Source organism: Myotis daubentonii, chromosome 5 (assembly GCF_963259705.1).
Source record: "Myotis daubentonii chromosome 5, mMyoDau2.1, whole genome shotgun sequence".
NCBI classification, from domain to species: domain Eukaryota; kingdom Metazoa; phylum Chordata; class Mammalia; order Chiroptera; family Vespertilionidae; genus Myotis; species Myotis daubentonii.
This window is the reverse complement of record NC_081844.1, coordinates 83,201,956-83,221,974: the sequence shown is the minus strand read 5'-3', so window position 1 is coordinate 83,221,974 and position 20,019 is coordinate 83,201,956. Positions and strand designations below refer to the sequence as shown.

At 42.6% G+C, this 20,019-nt stretch overlaps 1 protein-coding gene across 7 annotated transcripts in view; it reads right to left on the bottom strand.

The window, feature by feature from the left end:
• Nucleotides 1–20,019, bottom strand: part of LOC132235739 (protocadherin alpha-C2) — a 158,141-nt gene that overhangs the window by 36,750 nt on the left and 101,372 nt on the right. The window contains exon 1 of one of the 7 annotated variants that reach the window (XM_059698608.1): nucleotides 5,819–8,839. The exons of 5 other annotated variants lie outside the window; for them this stretch is intronic. In XM_059698608.1, coding sequence (XP_059554591.1) covers nucleotides 5,819–8,380 — 2,562 coding nt within the window. In that variant the 5' untranslated portion in view covers nucleotides 8,381–8,839. Of the gene's footprint in view, nucleotides 1–5,818; nucleotides 8,840–20,019 lie in introns of those variants that run through there. One more of the 7 variants, XM_059698607.1, reaches the window with a different exon arrangement.

Sequence of the window (20,019 nt, the reverse complement as noted above, 5' to 3'; positions counted from 1 at the left end):
CAGATAAGAAAAAGCTAAAGGAGTTCATTACCACCAAATCAGTATTATATGAAATGCTGAAAGGTATCCTTTAAGAAGAGGAAGAAGAAGAAAAAGGTAAAGATAAAAATTATGAACAACAAATACATATCAACAAGTGCATCTAAAAAATCAAGTGAATAAAAAATCTGATGAACAGAATAACCTGGTGAATCTAATAGAATCAGGGGCATAGAAAGGGAGTGGACTGACAATTCTCAGGGGGAAAGGGGTGTGAGGGGTGCAGGAAGAGACTGGGAAAAAATTGTACACCTATGGGTGAGGACAGTGGAGGGGGGGGTAAGGGCAGAGGGTGGGGTGGGAACTGGGTGGAGGGGAGCTATGGGGGGGGGGGAGAAGAACAACTGTAATAATCTGAACAATAAAGATTTAATTTTTTAAAAAAAAAGAAAGGAGGATCATCTAGGAGGGACCAGCGTACTCACATGAGCCTTTTAAATATGGGTCTAGAGATCAGAGATAGATATCAGTGAGACTTGAAGCATGAGAGGGATTCTATGTGAGAGAAGATTCTCCACTTAAGTTTTGATGATGTTGGGGGCCATGGGCAAGGACTGGAGAGCAACCTTTAAGAGCTGAGAGTGATCTACAGCCAACAGTACAAAATGGGGGTCTCCATCCTCAAGCAACTGAATTCTGCCAACAACCTGGATGAGCTCGAAAGCAGATTCTTCCCTCCAAGCCTCCAGAAAAGAGCTCAGCCCAGCTGCCATGTTGATTTCAGCTTTGTGAAAACCTGAGCAGAGAAGCCAGTCACTTTGTGCAGGGCTCTGAGATAATAAGCGAGTATTGTTTTTAATAATTGGTAGCAATTTCTTACACAGCAATAGAAAATGAATACACAGACTATTGGTTAGATTAAAAAATGAATCTAATATTTAAAATAATAATTGTTATGTTACATATTAGTTGTCTAGTAAAGCAAATTAAAAAGATGATAAACATGAGAATTCTAGGTTAAATATTTGCCTCTGAAGCCATTTACTACCCCTAATTCACAGAGCAGGAAAGTAAAATAAATATGACTTTAAAAGAGACCAAATAGGTTTCAGTACAACAGAAAATACTAGGTTTGCTTAATTCTGAATGCACAGCCTGCTAACACAGCAGTTACTCTCTCACTCACAGTTTCACTTCCCTGGAGCCCAGAGTTCCAACCCTGCAAGGCCAGAAAGAAACTAAGGCTGCTTATGTGCCAAACAACTAACATTTCTCGTCACCTTTGCAATGTTAAATATTTCTTTGCATTTCTCAAGTCTAAATTCTTGAAAGAAAAACTTGTATAACATTTAGGCTCACAAATTTAAAACACTAAGAATTTCTCTTGGCCTTTGATTATTGAAATCCTGATTAAAGATGGCAATGCTCAAAATTTTATATAAATAAGCTAAATTTGTATTCACACTATAATATGCATGGGGACAGGTGAAGTCCTACAAAAGTCACAAAGACACTGTAAATCCCCAGTTGAAATTTAGTTCAACGTCTGGGGCATGGTGATGACAATTTTTCCTCAAACATTTACAAACTGATATCATCCTGACCTCCAATTGAAAGCAAAAATCGGTGGCCAACCAAGGCAAGTATCCAGAACTGACTCTGCTCTTCTGTCAAGCAGACAGCATGCCAATAGACCATTTATAATATGCCAGACTGTGTCCCTGCAGAGTGTTCTGAGGTAGACCAGATGCCCACATGACGGCTCACCCTTGGGTCAGAGGAAAGGGTAAGCCAATGACATTCAAGCTACAGTAAATAGATTTCTTCATCAGTCAGAATATGAACAAGATAAAGAGACAGAGAAGAGCTCAGCCATAATTCCATCTGGCTCAGCATATCTGCAGAAAAGGGAGAAAGGAGGTAATTTGAAGAAATTATTATATTATCATACAAAAGAAAATTAACCTTTTTCCAGAAGGACAGTCCTATAACCAATATGGAAATGGCAAAACAAAACAGCCTCACCCACTCAAGGATGAAACACTGGAATAGGAAGCTCACAGATACAATTTCTTCAGCTATTCTGACCATTGTGCACTTCTTACAAATTTGCCACCATAACACTTCGCACTAAGTGTAAATTCTGTTCCAGGACAGAGTCACCAGGGAGAAAAGTTAGTCCTGGGGGAAATAAATTAGGTGCCACTTAACAAAAAGTGTTAACTCTCCAGGCCACTGCACCTAGAATTGGGGTCTGTATACACAGTGGCTGAAATAACTGAAGATTTGGTGACTACTAATTGTTTTGAAAATAAATGAAAGTGAATGCAAAACAACTGGTTTCTGCTAGTCTTTTGGCAATTTTCACATATTGTACCAACTGGTCCCACTGAGGCCCAGTTAAACAAATCTGCCCAGAGTGCTCAAAGGGACTCAGCAGTAGTCACAGGACCACAACTGCACAGAATTCACCTGAAGATTTGATTCCTTTACTTGGAGACTCTGAAAGCAGTGCTAACCACATTCAGTATCAGGTTTTCAGAAATCTCTGAAGAGAAATTCTGCCCTATTCCCAAATAGTTACTTCAAAAACCTCATTGCCCAAGTGGTTCACTGGGGAGTAAAACTCATCAAAGGATTAGAGTCTGCTGTTAAATGCTGATGTTTAATAAGCAACAAGAGAGAAATCAGAGAAAGGACCAAGATAAAAGATCTTAATAGGTTGTGCAAATTGTAAAACAAATAAACAAGTAAAAATATATTAGCTTGGTAGTAACATTTTTACTCATTGATCCTTCCATTTGTGACCTACTTCTATGCAAGGAATTACTCTTTTTCCAAAAGCAATTAATTCACACTACTAGGTGAACCTGGTAATAACCTAAAGGCCTGACACTCCCATGTCAGAAGGAGTATAAACATTGGGAATCTTGCGAACTCATGCTATTTCAAACAGCACAGTCCTTGTAGTCAGACAGACATGAGTTAAAATACTACTAGCAGAGTGACTTGTATGTCACAACCTCTCTGAGCTTGTTTCCTCACGTTATTGATCAATGTTTAATGTGATTTACAAGTAATGAAACCATACATATATTGCAAAGTAGAATACTTTCATATATCAGAGTAGTCAGTGCAAATTCCCTTACTCATCCTCTCTGGCTCCCATCTGATTTTAATGTAGGCACGTGGCCTTAATTGCACCCCAGGACCCTCCTGCCATCTGCAGTAACTAGGTGTGGAAAAGAGAAAACCTAACATGGGAATTTAGCAGGTTGATTAGCAGTGATGACTTTCAGAGTTGACTGGTTTTTGTTCCCATTTTGCCATGCTATGACAATGTGACACTCCCTCCCCACCACTGCAACAATTTCAGGAGCTGTAAGTCTTAGGGCCCTTCACTGGATTTCCCAAAGTGTCTGGCAGAAATTTGCCTTTATTAAAATCATGCACTCTCCTGCCAAAATCCCACAAGAGCAAGCACTTTTCTCATCGAATTTGCTTCCTAGATGAAAGGTCTGTATACCAAAGTACACATTAACACATAGGTCAGTGTAAAACAAATAGTTCATGTATCCAATTGCCCCACGCTTTGAGCCAGGAGATAGAGAGAAAGCTTGTCATTCCCCTGAGCTTCCGGCTCACAGCTGGTGGCACAGCTTGTCTGGCCTGCTCTCCACCCCTCTTCATCATCTGTGGCCTACCCCAGGCCCAAGAGGGTTTCACAGGAATTTGTTAAGCAAATATCTTACAGCATCCTTATTTAAAGTCAATCCCTTTGACATGCTTCCAAAAGCTATGATCTAAAGAATTCTAGAAGTTCCTTGATTTTCCCTCCTGTTTTTCTTAATCTTCAATCTGCCTCCCATGGCTGCTCAGCACTGACTAACATCAGGCTCTTCTGCTAAATCTGCCTACAATGAACACAGAAAATTCTCTCAACCCATCTCTGGTTTGGTGAGGGGGGGTGAGGGGGAGTTCTGTGCAGATGCATTACTTTCCTCAAGTTTAGCATGGATTTAGAATGTGAATCTATGCACATTAATAAAAAGAAAGCAAAATGGCAATGAAAGTGCATCACAAAATTATAGGAGGGACAATTACTATTAACTGATTTTGTAGTAGCTCTGAAAGTCCTATTTATGGGAAAATTTTTGGCTTCTGAAATCCAAGTTTAAAGGATCACAAAGCAGATTTCTATTATTTCAAGCATGCTTATTGAGGCAAACACCTATATAAACACATCCACACATGCATGCACTGTCCAATAATTTACAGACATTCTTTACAACAATGAGCAGGCTGGCCTTATGCCCACTTAAAACTAGTGTATTTACAAACACCTGTCTTTCATGTACAGTAAGCCATCCATTTTCCAAGGCATTTGTAGCTATTGCAAACTAAATATTAGATCCAGAAAAATGAATGTGTGCTTTGGAACCTGTTGAAGAATTGTCATTTAACTTAAAGACACAAGGGGCTTGCCCTGGCTGGGTAGTTCAGTTGGTCATCCCAATACACCAAGGTTGTGGGTTCGATCCCCAGTCAGGGCACATACAAGAATCAACCAATGAATGCATTAAAAAAGTGAAACAACAAATCAATGTTTCTCTTCCTATCTCTATCTCTCTCTAAAATCAATAAATACAAATTTTAAAAAGAAGACAAGAGGGGCTTGAAGAGGCTAGTTCACATCTCATCAAAACCTTAGGGATTATCAACAGGGAATCAAAAGATTACAGATTGTATTTAAGCTAAATGCAGGGAAATCCTGTTACAATGAATTCACTATATGCCAAAAAAGGTGACTAGTAGGAGAATTCTTTCCCCCTCATCTTTCTTCTCAACCCCAGCTTATTCTGGTCTTCAGCATATCCCCACATCCCTAACCCACTCATTATCTCCCTGGTCCAACCAGACAAAAAGTGGTTCTCTGTCTCTCTGCTTACCACCATTCATTTCCTCTGACAGCCCATACAGAAGAGGTACCACAGCAAACCGCCAAAGTAAACTTTGGCTTCAGGGTGAGGTCCACATTCTTTGGTTATATCACCTCTGCCATCAATTTCCAGAATATCCTATCACATTAGTTCAGTGCAATTATTAGAAATATTAACTGGATAATTTTCACTATAGATGATCCAAGGTATAAACAGGAACAGCATACAGAGGTGATCACCACAGCCCCTAGAGGTTTCAGAGCTTTTAAAAACACAACACTCCTATAGCATTTCAAAAGAGAACTTTCCCTTTATATAACACTAGAGGCCCAATGCACAAAATTCATGCAAGCATAGGCCTTCCTTCCCCCGGCTGCCAGCACTGGCTTCCCTCTGGCACCTGGGACCCGGGCTTCCCTCGCAGCCCGGCTTCGTCTGGAAGGTCATCTGGAAGGACACCTGGAAGGATGTCTGGTCTAGTTAGCATATTATGCTTTTATTATTATAGATTATTATAGACAGCAGAGGCTATTTCTCCTTGAATCTCATAATGTTATGCCCAATAGCATCATTTTATTCTCAAGCCTATACTATGTCTCTACAGAGCTGTATTTTAACATCAAATATTTAAGACTAATCCTTATTTCTCAAGCGATGTTATGGTCAAGTCTTCATATCTGTAAAGAAAATGGAAAGTAAAACAATTGTCTAGTACTACTTTTCTACAGAGGAAACAGATTACAATCAAAGCACAGGTACTATATATACTCAGTTTACCAGATAACCCCTGTCACTGTTAATAGCCTAATAAAGCCATGCACATGATACTGGGGGCTGGAGGGGTGTGTGAAAAATGCATGACTTTATGGAAGACACCCCCCCCCCAACTACTATCTCACCTCATGTTGAGAAATAGCCTCATTTTTTAGAATAATCAGGTTCCCAGCACTCTGTCCACTTTGGCCTATGAGGTGCCTGTTGTCACTTGCTGCTGCTTGAGCTCCCCCAGGCCCAGGTCCTGTCTGCGCCCCTGTGTTGTAAAACATGAAAGTGTCACTCCCTGAGCCTGCTGTCAGACAGGCCTTGTAGCAGTAGGTCTTAGTGAGGGAGCCATTCCCTCGCACCTCAATGAAGTGAGGCTGCACTTTGAGGCCATGCGGTATCCTGGCATCAATATTGTTATTGGCCTGTTTGTACAGTTCCGCAGAGCACCGCTCCCTCACTCCACAAAAGCCTCCACAGCACGCGGTGCCATATGCAGTGTAGCGGTAGCACTTGATGATGCTCAAAACAACGATTGTCAAAAGAAATATAAAAGACACTGTGCTTAATGCTATTATTAGATAAAGTGTAATTTCAGAGAATGTCCGAGGACTCCTAACATGTCTCTGAGTATCAGGGAGGGTTTTGGAAACTCTATCCACCACAGCTACTGTAATGGACACAGAGGCTGATAGTGATGGCTCTCCATTGTCTCGGACCACCACGGTCAGGTTGAAAGTGGTTCCACTCTCATCTCCCATCTTCCTGGTAGTCCTAATTTCTCCTGTGTGTAGTTCTACTTTGAAAAGGTCCAAATCAGAAGTCTGGGCCAGATGGTAAAAGAGCCAAGCATTTTGCCCAGAGTCTGAGTCCATGGCTATGACTTTGGTGACCAGGTAGCCAGCAGGGGCAGTCCGAGGCACCATCTCAATGGCTGCTGACGAATTGGTTGAGGTAGGGTACAGGATGTAAGGGGCATGGTCATTCATGTCCACCACATACACGTTGGCGGTCACAGTGCTGCTCAGTGGTGGGCTCCCCTTGTCTTGGGCCTCCACGGTCACAAAGAACTCCCGAAACTTCTCATAGTCAAAGGAGTTGACAGCATAAAGGCTGCCACTGGCACTGTCAATGGAGACATAGGAGGTGACTGGCAGCCCTTGAATCTCCCTCTCCAGGAGGGAGTAGGTCACCTCTGCATTCTCCTTTTCATCTGGGTCTGTGGCTTGTAGTGTGCAGAGCAACACCCCTGGCAAATTGTTCTCCTGGACGTAGACGGAGTAGGAGTCCTTCGGGAAGCTTGGTGGATTGTCATTGATGTCAGAGATCGCAACCTGCAGTGTCCTCTGGGATGTGAGCGGTGGTACTCCCCCATCAGTGGCTGTCACTGTGATGTTGTAGGCAGCCACCCGCTCCCTGTCCAGCGGGCCACTCACCACCAGTGTGTAGGAGTTTCCAAAGCCATTCAGTCGGAAAGGCAGTGTGGCCTCCAGGCCCAGGCTCACTTTCCGGTTGGGGCCTGAGTCTTGGTCATTGACACTGAGAAGGGCCACCACGGTGTTGGGTGCAGCATCCTCAGGCACCGGGCTGTACAGGTCTGTGAGCACCACTTCTGGTGCATTATCATTCACGTCCACAATGTCCACCAGCACCTTGCAGTGACCCACCATGGGCACTGGACCCCGGTCAGTCGCCTGCACATAGATCTGATAGGAAGAGGCCTCCTCATAATCCAGCGCCCCACTCACCCGCACTTCCCCTGTCCTGGCATCGATGCTGAAGAGCTGCCTCTCCCTGTCCGACGTGTAGCTGCTCAAGGAATACCGGAGCTCTCCGTTGGAGCCCTCGTCTGGGTCTGAGGCATTCAGCTTCACCACCAATGTGCCTGGGGGCGCGTCCTCGCGAAGCTGGACGCGGTAAGTGGACTGGTCGAAGGAGGGAGAATTGTCATTAGTGTCCAGGACACGCACAGAGATCTGTGCCGTGCCCGAGCGGGCTGGGCTGCCCCCGTCCACAGCTGTGAGAACCAGGTGGTGCCAGACTGCCTGCTCTCGGTCTAGGCCCTTACGCAGCACCAGCTCCAGCACCTTGCTGTTCTCCTGCAGGGGTTTCAGGTCCAGCTCGAAGTGCTCGCTGGGGCTGAGCTCGTAGGTCTGCACCGAGTTGGCGCCCACGTCGGGGTCCTGCGCGCTCTCTATGTGAAAGCGCGCTCCGGGCGCCACCGATTCGCTTACCTGAAGCTGGTAGTCGGGCCGCGGGAAGCGCGGCGAGTTGTCATTGATGTCCAGTACCTCCACCTCCACGGCGCTCACCGCCACGGGGTTGTGCGCCAGCACCTCCAAGCTGAGCAGGCAGCGAGGCCGCTGCTCACACAGCGCCTCCCGGTCGATGCGCTCGTTGACGAAGAGCGCTCCGCTCGTCAAGTCCAGCTCCAGGTAGCGCGGGCTGGGCGAACCCATATGGTTGATGCGCAGGCAGCCTGGCCCCAAGCGCCGCAGCTCCAGCCCCAGCGCGCGAGCCACGTTGCCCACCAGCGCGCCAGGTGCCTGCTCCTCCGGCACCGAATACCGCAGCTGGGAGGCCGCTGGGCCCGGCAGCAGCAGCAGGAGAGACAGCGGCGGCAGCAGCAGCAGCCAGGACATGGGCGGCCGGAGTCGCACAGGCTCTGTCGCCCCAGATCTGCTGCCCGCCAGCTCCATAGCCACCGGCTGCGGCGGAGGCAGCCGGGCAGGGCCGGAGGCAGCAGCTTCCCCAGCCGTGCTCCACGCCCGCCCGGCCCTGCCTCCGCTCGCGCAGCCCGGCGCCCGCTCCCCGCGGCTCACGCGCTAGCAAACGCCGGGGGCCGCTCCCCTCGTAGGCCCTCCGGAGGGCTCCTCGCCCCGCCGCCCTGCTGACTCCCCATACCCCATCTCCTCCGCTCGCCTCCCGGTCGCTCAGCTTGGCTTCGCTTCCAGTAGCCACCGCCGCCGCTGCTCCTCCAAGGGGGAGGGAAAGGAAGCAGAGGGGAGGGGGGAGGGCTCTGCTGGTCCGGGTCCGGGTCCGATTCCGCACCGAGATAGCGAACGGCGGCACCGCGGACTGCCCAGTCGCTCCAGCCACTCCAGCCCCAACTCCTTCACTCTGGACCCAGCGGATCCCAGCAGACCGCGGGAACGTGGCCACTCCCTTTCTCCCTGCCCCCACCGTCCTCCTCATCCAATCTCCACGGCCCCTCGACTGCTGAACGGGTGTAGTAAGGAGATTATTGTGGGAAAAGCAGCTGTCTCCACTCCCCAGGAAAAGATTTCCAAGCGCAATTTAGGAAAATAAACTGAAGGCCTTAGCTGAGTACGGCACCTGGATGGCGGCTCCACATTAAAACGAAAAGAACGCACGGGGGCCGCGGGGGGGGGGGTGCTCTAGGGTTACTGATGATGGGGGTTGATTATTTGCCTGACCCCAACATTTTCCCTGGAAAACCATAAGTACTGCAGAAAGTGTTAAACTTCTAGGGCAAGGGTGGGGGGCGGGGGGGGGAGGGGGGGTGCCGTCTTCTTTCAAACCTAAAACTGGGATCCTGGGATTCAACACTCAAGTCTGACCCTAGCCATGTGGCCCTTCCTTTCAGTGTGTGCCTTGGCAAAGAAACAATATTTCAGGTTTTAATTCTCTCTTTAAAAATCTGGCCCCAGGAAGCTGCAGGCTAAGGCTCTTATTTGACCCCTTTTGATCATAGTAGGGGGATCTGGTAAAATTTTAAAGAGATTCTTTCCTCAAGCTTTTCCTAATTTTACTTCAAATATTTTTCATTTGTCACCCAAGGCATTTTCTTTGTTCTTTCAGAGTGATTTCAATCTTTTTCTTTAATGGATGACAATGTCTTCAAGAGCTTGCAAAACCATTAAATCAAGAGAGTTACTCTTGATCTCTCAAGCCTGGCTGGAATTTCGACTCCATTAATGCTTTGCAGTGAAAAGTCTGCTGTTATTAAGCAAAATGTGGAGGCTGGGATTTATCTCACAGTAGCCAGCAATTTCTATGGCTGTAGTTCATCTTCCATAAATACACTCTGAGCTTCAGTTCCCCTCAGACTCCACCTTACATGGCTGCAGAGGCAACAAAAGGACAACTACTTCTCTTCAGTGAGCAAGAAGGCAGAAGGATCACAGGAAGCCTTCTGTGCTGTGTCATTTCCTCTGTATCTCTGTTCTGAACATACACTCCATCCAGGCCCCCTCGTCTCTTCCACAGTTTAAAATCCATTGCCCCACATGCAAAAAGCACTCACTGAAATGTCCTTATTTTTCTTCGTCTGCTGGCATCCTCTCACTCTCAGCATCTTCCTCTGTGGGTCATTTGCTAGCTATGAGCTGGAACAGAGCCGGCATAAGACCTGACCTTTGGCATCCTTTCCTTCTTGAGGGGAGAGCCGAAGAGGCCAGGGCAATGATCCTGACACCCAGATTTCAAAGGCCCGGACTAGCACATCCCTTCCTTCTACCCGCCAAGTACCCTCGCTGACAACACTCCCCAACCTAACCAATTGTATTCCAGAGAAGCTCCCAGCTTCCTCCTATCACTGCTGCTTCTTATTTGTCCTCTTTGCTCCCTCAAGAGTACAGAGTGGGAAGCAACTTCCATCACATTCTATTTCTGTCTTCTTTCTTAGGTCTCTGGCTTCTCCCTCTCTGCTTCCTCCCAAAATGTCCCTACTGTAACTTTGTCTCTGTTTGCTGTGGTAATTTGATCTCAGACAGCCTTAAACTCTCAAGTGCATGAAATGGCCTTTGTCTTCACCCATTACTTATTTCTGGAAATAAATGGCTTCTAAGTGGGATCAAGTTATAAGTTGTCAGGAAGCGTGACCTTTTCTTCCCTCATCTCCTCCCAGGCCCTCACAGTGGCTGCCTCCCCTGCCCACAGCTCAGAAACCTGGCCACTGGGTATTGACCATGCATGGACCTGTGCCCCGAAAAGATCACAGGCACTTAAGGAAGAGATTAAAGCGATAGAGGCTTGGGGATGTTTTTAATGGAAGTCCCCGAGTGTCACATCTTTGGAGAGAAAACAGGGCTTGTCTTTTAGCAATTTTGTCATCTTCCAGCAAGGGCACCTGCCAGGTTGTCCATTCTGATGTGTCAGGATCATAAGCTTTAACTAGTATTTATTCCCTCAAAGACTGAGAAGGCAAACACTATCCTCATGCTATTGTACTTAGCCTCCTGCCAATCTTACTATTTGGTGGAATGGGATTGCTTAGACTGCTGGCAAGTGCCCTGTCTACAAATATTGGTGCTAATGCTGACTACACCATTATGCATTCCCTTCCCTTGGATATTCAAGAACTCCCTATTACAAAGCAGAATAGCACAGTGATTAGGAACACAGACTTTGGAGTCAGCCATACTCCTGCCAATACTAACTATGTGGCCTTGGCCATGTTACTTAACCTAAGCTTCAGTTACTCATTTTAATTGGGGGAGACAATGTTAAGTAAAACTCATAGGGTCATCATGATGATATGAAATGATATATAGGAAATAATTTGCATAGTGACTGACAAGTATAACATTACTATTCTTATTAAAATGCAACAATTTATTATCATCATCAGATCATATCTTAGTTGACAGTCTATATATGGCAAGGCCCTTTAGGTATCAAATATAGATAAGTATCTGTAACTATGCCAGATAGGAAGTTAGTGATGATGGGGAAGATTGGTGTGCACCAATGTTATGTTTTCCCAATTATTTTGAGAGCTTATCCTATAGTTTGGAACAAAAAACCAGTCCCTTTCTATATCACCAAGCAAAAGGGACTTCTGTCATAAGTATTCCTTCAAGGTATTTATTTCCTCACAAGTTATTCACCTTTTAGGATATGTGAAAATACTTTAGCAACCGAGCACAGACAAGTTCCCAAACATGCTATCATCTCCAGCGCCCAGTATAGACTTGGCACAGAGATTCTTTTTTTAAATACATTTTTATTGATTTCATAAAGGAAGGGAGAGGGAGATAGAGATAGAAATATCAATGGTAGCGAATTATTGATCAGCTGCCTCCTGCATGCCCCACATTGGGGATTGAGCCCACAACCTGGGCATGTGCTCTGACTGGAAATCAAACCATGACCTCCTGGTTCTTAGGTTGACACTCAACCACTGAGCCACAGTAGCCAGGCCAGAGATTCTTAATTAATGTTTTCTAAACAGAACTAAATTTACATCTTTACTTGTGCAATTCTCTCAAATAGAAATAGCTTATTTTTTCTTCCCCTTTCTGAATCTTATGTATACTTCAAGCTCCATCTTCAAACCCACCTAACCCAAGAAACATTGTCTGTTGCAAATGTAATGGTTTTTTTTCTCTTTCACAGCCTACCACATATCTCTGAATGCTGATACATGTCTTCCTATAATTCATCAAAATTCTTTCATATTATTTCTTTACCTAATTATAAGTCACTTGCAAGCAGAAGCCATGTCATATTTCTGTGTATTCTTCACAGGGTGGGAAACCTTATAAACTCTTGATAATAAGTGATGATTGTTTCATTTTCTTCAGGTCTGTTTTTAGAAGTTCAGAAAGAACTGCTTCAATCAGGCACTTTCCCTTTGTTGTAGATGGACAGACCATGTCTAATGGAGAGAGGGCTCAAGAGCCTGCAATGATTTTACTATAGTTTTCTTTCTTTAAATTTTGAAATACAAAGTATTTCTAACCTGGAGAGCTAAAGCCCACAAATAAAGTTGCTGGATTCTAAGAAAGGCTCTGCCCCAAAGTATTATGTCATCACTCTTTCTACTTTATATTACAATCATAAAACGAAGGTATTCCTTGCTCATAACTAACAAGAAAAGTGATAGATAAGAGAAGTACCATGATAAGACATGGTTTTGTTTACGCCTATGCTAGACGAGAACTCTGAGATAGTATCCCTCAATTGTATCCCTTAATTGTATTTGTAAAATGCATCTATCATGAGGTCACTGGGCACAGGAGCAAAACCAATCACAACACAACTGTACTAAGCCTATAAGAAAAATACTGGCACTCCATGAGCTCTCCCAATTCACATAAACTTTCCTTTCTCTATTATTAGCATCAAAAATCATTTTACTTTGGGAAACCAAACAATCTGCAGCCTTTTGGCCACAGGGCTCATTCGTTTGATGAAGCTTTGGGCTGACGATTATGAAAATATCTGCTAAATAGGGAAGGACCTAATTTTCATTTTTTTTAATTTTTATTGTTTAGATTATTACAGATGTCCCTTTTTCCCCCCATAGCTCCCCTCTACCCGGTTCCCACCCCACCCCAGGCCCTCGCCACCCCACTGTCCGTGTCCATAGATACTGCATATATGTATATAAGATCTTTGTCCAATCTCTTCCCGCTCCCTCCACATTCCCTCCTCCCCACCCCCGAAAATTGTTAGTCTGCTCCATTTCCATGCCCCTGATTCTATTACATTCACCAGTTTATTCTGTTCATCAGATTTTTTATTCATTTGATTTTTAGATTCACTTGTTAATAGATCTGTATTTGTTGTCACTTTGTTGTTCATAATTTTTTATCTTTACCTTTTTCTTCTTCCTCCTCTTCTTAAAGAATACCCTTCAGCATTTCATATAATACTGGTTTGGTTGTGATGAACTCCTTTAGCTTTTTGTTGTCTGTGAAGCTCTTTCTCTGACCTTCAATTCTAAATGATAGCTTTGCTGGGTAGAGTAATCTTAGTTGTAGGTTCTTGCTATTCATCACTTTGAATATTTCTTGCCACTCCCTTCTGGCCTGCATAGTTTCTATTGAGAAATCAGCTGACAGTCATATGGGTACTCCCTTGTAGGTACCTAACTGTTTTTCCCTTGCTGCTTATTTTTGGATTCTTTTTTATTTTTGCTCTTCCGGTTGGGTGTTATTTGCTTCCTCATATTTCTAATCTTTGACTTGATTCTTGGGGTCCTCTAGTCTACTGTTGAATCTCTGTATATTATTCTTTATTTCAGTCAGTGTATGCTTAATTTCTGACTGGTCCTTTTCCTTTTTTTTTTTTTTTTTTTTTTTTTGGCATTCTCACTAAGATCCTTGAAGGTCTCATTAAGTTCCTTGGAGGTTTCTAGAAGATTCTTAAGTAACCTTATAACTGTGGTTTTGAATTCTATATCCAGTAGCTTGCTTTCTTCCATTTCTTTCATTTGTGACATGTTTCTTTATCTCCGCATTTTGGCTGTTTCCCTGTGTTTGTTTCTATGTATTGGGTAGCTGCTAAGTCTCCTTGAGTAGATAGAGTGGCCTTGTATAGTAGGTGTGCTATCGGGCCCAGTGGCTCAGCTTCCCCAGTCACCTAAGGTGGACACTCTTGGTGCACCACTTTGTGGGCTGTGTGCACAGTCTTGTTGTAGTTGAGCCTTGATTGCTGTTGGGAGGAAGCAGAGAGGGAGAAGCAAGAGACCCAAGAAAGAAGACAGAATCTGGGAGGAATTGACCTCCAGGCCAATTGGCTGTGAAGACCAACTGTGTCTACAATGGAAGAGCTGCTGTGCAGGAAACACCCTTATGGGTGCAGGACTTGCTTCAGTGGGGCTTTGGTGCTCACTGAGTCTGCCCCTTGAGTGTGTCACTTATACTAGTAGATGTGAAGAGTTGTAATCTGGTATGGTCTCACACTGACCACTGGGTACACTGGCTCTTGGATCTCCAAGGAGGTGCAAACTCAGCCACTGCCTGGGGCCACCCAGCAGGAGCTACGGAGAGATCTGCAGATTCCTCCTCTTTGTATCAGGTTTGGAAGTGCCCAGACGAGGCCCAGGTGTGAAGCAAGTCAGGCTGCTACTGGTGCCAGCCGTGGGCCTTCTTTTGATAGCTTTGGGGCTCCCTGACCCAGCTGCAGCTTGTTTGACAGGTTTTAGGCTGAGAAAAGACAGGCCATTCATATGCAAAAGCCGCTGCACACAGCTTGGGTGGGGTTGTAAATTGGGTAGGGTGGGGTCTCAGGGAATCTCCAGGGCAGAGCAAACAGCAATGGCTGCCAGTCAGCCCTACACCAGGGAAGTCCCAGCACAGGAACAATGACCCTTGCGAGCACCTCCATCTGAAAGAAAGCTGCCTCTGCCTTCCTGCCCCAATGCCAGACAGTCCAGTTTCTCCCCATATGTGTCTGTGTTCCCCAGAGTCTCACCCGGCACTGGAGCTCAGAGCAAGTGGGAGCTTGTATCTCCCTCCTGATTAAAAAAGCAGCACACCCATTCTCCACCTCTGCACCTCCTACCAATCTCAATGCACTTTCTTCTTTACCTCTCTAGTTGTAGTACTTCCACTCAGCCAGCTTTCCTGTGGTTCTGGATGATAGTTGTTATGTATGTTAGTTGTAATTTTGACGTGGTTGTGGGAGGCAGCAAGTACAGGTGTTTACCTATGCTGCCATCTTGGTTCTCTCTTAATTTTCATTTTTAAGTTGTGTATTTATTTGTTTTCCACACACCAAGCACATGATATATAATTTAAAAACAGAGACAAAATAACATCCCAATGCTTAGTCCAAGATAGTTTTAAAAACTCCATCTTATTATGAAGGAACAGAACTTTTCCTCAAGGAAAATACTTTCCAATATGATTACAATATTCTTTACAGGTATGGCATCCAGTGGATGGGGAGATATAAAAAGATTTTTCATATAACATGACAGCTGAATTTTTTTTCATATTCCCTTCCCTGCAGAGGAAATACATTATCTTTTAGAGAGAGATCCTCTAAATATTTAGTTCTGCAATTTTTAGTTGATTCTTAACTGAGGCATCATAACATTGCTTAGAATAAACAAAAGAACTCAAGCTATATTTGGACAAGTAACAATAAAAAGGGAGAATAGGTTGGAAGTTTGGGACAGATTGTGCAATATTAAGAGATAAAATCAAACTATTCAATTACATAGGGATTTTGTTTCTCTATCAGTATTCTCAATTGTTATGGCCTAACAAAAATCATAGAATGTTAAAGGTTGAGAGATATTTAAAAAGTATCTCATCCAAATTCTTTATTTTTCATTGAAGAAAATTAGCGAAACTTGAACCTCAAGATCAGTGAGGAGATACGAAGTATAAAAGTTTATAAGTAAGTCAAGTGTATGTATAATAATCTTACAAATGTGACCAAAGAAACAAAATTCCTATTTTTAAAAGTATGATTGAGCTTGATCTAAATTCAAAACTATAATATTATTAAAGTGGCTGTTTATGACCACTTAGAAATGAAGGCATTCATACTAGGGACTACTTTTTAATTAAAAACTGGTAACATGAAATCAACCACAAAGACCAAAAAGAATTGCATGGGCATTTTAGATTTTCAGTTGAGAAGGGAAATGTGACAGGCACAGTCTATCTGGAATTCATGGAGACGTTAAACAAAGTCCCCTAATATCCTTGCATACAAAATGAATAAAGAAAGACCGTAAGACAGGATAGTTAAGTGATTTTATAATTGTTTGAATAATAATGCCAAAGAATGCTTATTAATGGAAAGCTTCAACTTGGAAGGAGAAGTCTAGTAGGTAACTGCAGAGATCCACCCACCATTGGTCTCATCCATTCAACATTTTATGAATGACTCAAGACAGGGAAGCATCAAGTTTCCAAGCCAATCCAGCAGCAAGTTGAGCTCTCTGGAATACAAATAACAACTGCCTAGGCTAAGCCATGTTTCTAATTTACTAAAATTACTACCAATATTCTATTTGAGACTTAATACATGACAGAAATTTGTAAGTTTGTATTTAAGTTAATTTCTGGCTTCTAGTATTGCCATTAAAACCTGTTCCAAGTTTCCATTCATCACTTGGGGCCTTTTGTTTTAATAGAAAACTTTGTTTGGCCCTGTTTCCCCTCTGCAATTCTTGGGATTTTGGCCATAGAATAAAATAAGATGGTAAGTTGGCACTAAAGAACATTCTTGTTCCCAAGTGGATTTTAGCCAAAGCATTCATTGATTTGGATCCCTTTTTTTCCCTCCTATTTCAAAAAAAATGTAGATATTGTTGAAGTACCTTGTATTGGGACTATTTTCCAAGATATGACCTAAACTCAGGCTAAATGAAGGCCACAGTTTCTCCTTTCTATACCCATTGTGCTTGCTGCTTGGAAAAAAAAAAACTAAACAGACCTATACCTTTGCCTAAGAAGAGTCAATGCTCAAAAGTTTCTGTTTATATACTCAGTATATAAAGTAACTGTTGGTTTTAGGGTCCTTCTTGCATCCTGATACCTTAGCGCTAACAGTTTACATACTATTTCTATACATGTTATCTCATTTAACCCTCACAAGAGCCCAGTGAGGTTAGTATTAATGAAGGAACTGGATCCCAAAAAAGGCAAAGGAAATTTTCAGAATCTCCAGGAAGCTTTTTACCATGCCCCTACTCCTTGAGATTTTAATATAGCATCAGACCACTACACATGTGATCCTAATCATGAATCGTATCATTCAAAAACCAAATCATGTTGTACACCTAAAACTAATCTAATATTATATGTCAATTATACCTCAATTAAAAAAGAATTATATTACTGGTCTCAAACTATTAATTTCCAAATATTTTATATTCAACTAGAGATCCAGTGCACGAAATTCATGCACTCGGGGGTCCCTCAGCCCGGCCTGCACCCTCTCGCAGTCCAGGAGCCCTCAGGGGATGTCCAACTGACGGCTTAGGCCTGCTCCTTGTGGGAGTGCACTGACTATCAGGAGCCAGCTCCTGCATTGAGCGTCTGCCCCCTGGTGGTCAGTGCGCATCATAGCAACTGGTCATTCCACTGTTCGGTTTATTTGCATATTAGCCTTTTATTATATAGGATTGTTTTCACAACTAAATTTTCTTTTAAAGACTTCAATTGGATCTTCTATATGTTTTTTCTTTAAATATATTTTTATTGATTTCAGAGAGGAAGGGAGTGGGAGAGATAGAAACATCAATAATGAGAGAGAATCATTGATTGGCTGCCTCTTGCACGCCCCCTACTGGGGGTCAAGCCCACAACCCCAGGCATGTGCCCTTGCCCGGAATCGAACTCGGGACCCTGCAGCCCGCAGGCCGGCGCTCTGTCCGCTGAGCCAAACCGGCGAGGGCGGGTCTTCTATATGTTTTCAGTGGCTGGCCTTAGCAAAATCATGGTGCTAAACAGATTTATACTTCATATCCCAACCTCTCCTCTCAGTACCATCTTCCCACCCACAATATTTTGCCTAAGTAATGGGGTTTTACAAATGATTTTTACTTTTCTGATACAAATCCCACTCATATATTCCTTGTGATAGATTTTGTTACATAATTCCTTCAGCAGTTATGTGTACATTATAAAATGGGTAAAGTATAAATCCTCTAAATTAGTCAAGTGGAGATGTACTGTGTTTTCTGTGAATATTAAAAGTTCTTTAAGACATTTTTATGAGATAATTATTAACTAAAACCTTTCTTTATCAAAGCTCATTTTTCACAGTTATTTAGAAAAGACTCATAAATTCTTCAATTTTGTGGTAGCCTCAGAATTTGTTTACAATGCATTTTTTAGGTAGCAAGATCTAGAGTTAAATTCCACTGGCAATGACGGGCCACAATCCCACTTCCAGGTTTTTAATCACATTGATGCTTAGATCATGAACCTAGGTAGGGGCCCCTTAAAGGAATCCTGCTTCATGTAAAACCAGACTCAAAGATCAGGCTCTACTGTTTATTAATTATGTGTCCTTGGGAAAGTTGTTTAATTTCTCCAAACCTCAGCTTAATAAAATGAGGAAAACACATACTTACTACAAACAATTGCTACTAGACATTTATTGAGATGAAGTATATAAAATTTGCACTATATAAATTTGCAATAAATTCAATAAAAAGGAAAAAATTAGTTATTAGCCAGGAAAAAAATGATAAGACAGCATGGGAATAGAAGTCTCATGAAATTATCCAAATAACCTGAGAAGGAGGGATGAGTAAAAATAAATAGAAAATCCAATATTCTGCATTCTCTCTCTCTCTCTCTCTCTCTCTCTCTCTCTCTCTCTCTCACACACACACACACACACACACACACACACACACACACGTAAAAGAAGCATACTTTACTTGACTGACAGAATTGAAAAGGAAAATCTAGTACTGGTTCTATTTATACAGCATCTCTGAAATAATGGTCTCAAAGATTTTAAAATTATTTAACTTAATGTACCTACAACTTAAAATTGGTTAATATCAACTTCAGCTTTTCAATAGTGAATAGGAAAAAAAATACACAAAACTCCCCAATCAAGTAACACTTTGGCTTTTGAGGTGCGTGTGTGTTTTTTAACCTGAATCTATTGGGTAATTCTCTAATAAATCCAGTTAACCCAAGACAATGGGATAGTACCTTTAACAACGACATAAAATTAAAGCATAGAATGGTTCAATAGTTTACTAGGAATACAGAGTTGATTTCAGGCAGAACTGGGTAAAAATCTCACTTCCTTTCTAATTCAATGTTACATTTATTATAACAGAGTTGTCACCCTAGGATATTCAATATCCTTTATAATTAAAATTTCATCATAGCCTCCCATGATTGGTTTTCTGCAGTACTCTCAAGTTAGACTAGTATTCCTTTGATCCCATTATGATAAGCTCATTTAAAATCTCAACTGTATATGAAACATTTATTGGTTCATAAATCAATGTATACATAGACTATATTGGACAGCTATGTCTCCTAAGATATGTGGATTTAGTGTGACATAAGCTAGAAGGAATTGCAGAATAAAGGGAATTTTCAAATTACAAAAATTTGCAAGAGTCTTTGCAAGAGTCAACGATGATGTGCTAAGAAAGTAACAACCACACTAATAAAGTCAGACTGTGAGTTTCCTGGGTACAAGGGTGAATATTGTGTTCCTAGATGAAAAAGCCAGCTATAACTCTGGAAAGTTGACAATTGTAGGTTAGCGGTAGGCACAGAAAATTGTCATTGATCATTTCCTATTCTTATTCCCCCACCCCAAATATTTTGAAAAGACTCACAGAGGTATTTAATAGTGTTACAACAGGAAATGCCAACTTGAAAATACAGAAAGCAAGTAATCGCATTCTTCTTCACAATAACTATTTTTAAAACTCTTATATGTTGATCTAATGAAGCAAGATTTAAATTCCAATTCATTAAACATTCATTAGTATTTAGTATGTGACAATCCCAGAGCTAAGTGCTTTCATGTATGTCATCAAATTCAATTCTCATTAAAGAAATATTTTCATATGCATCAAGGTTATTGAGGCAACATCAAAGAACTGAACTCATAGATACAAAGAACAGATTGGTGGTTGCCAGAG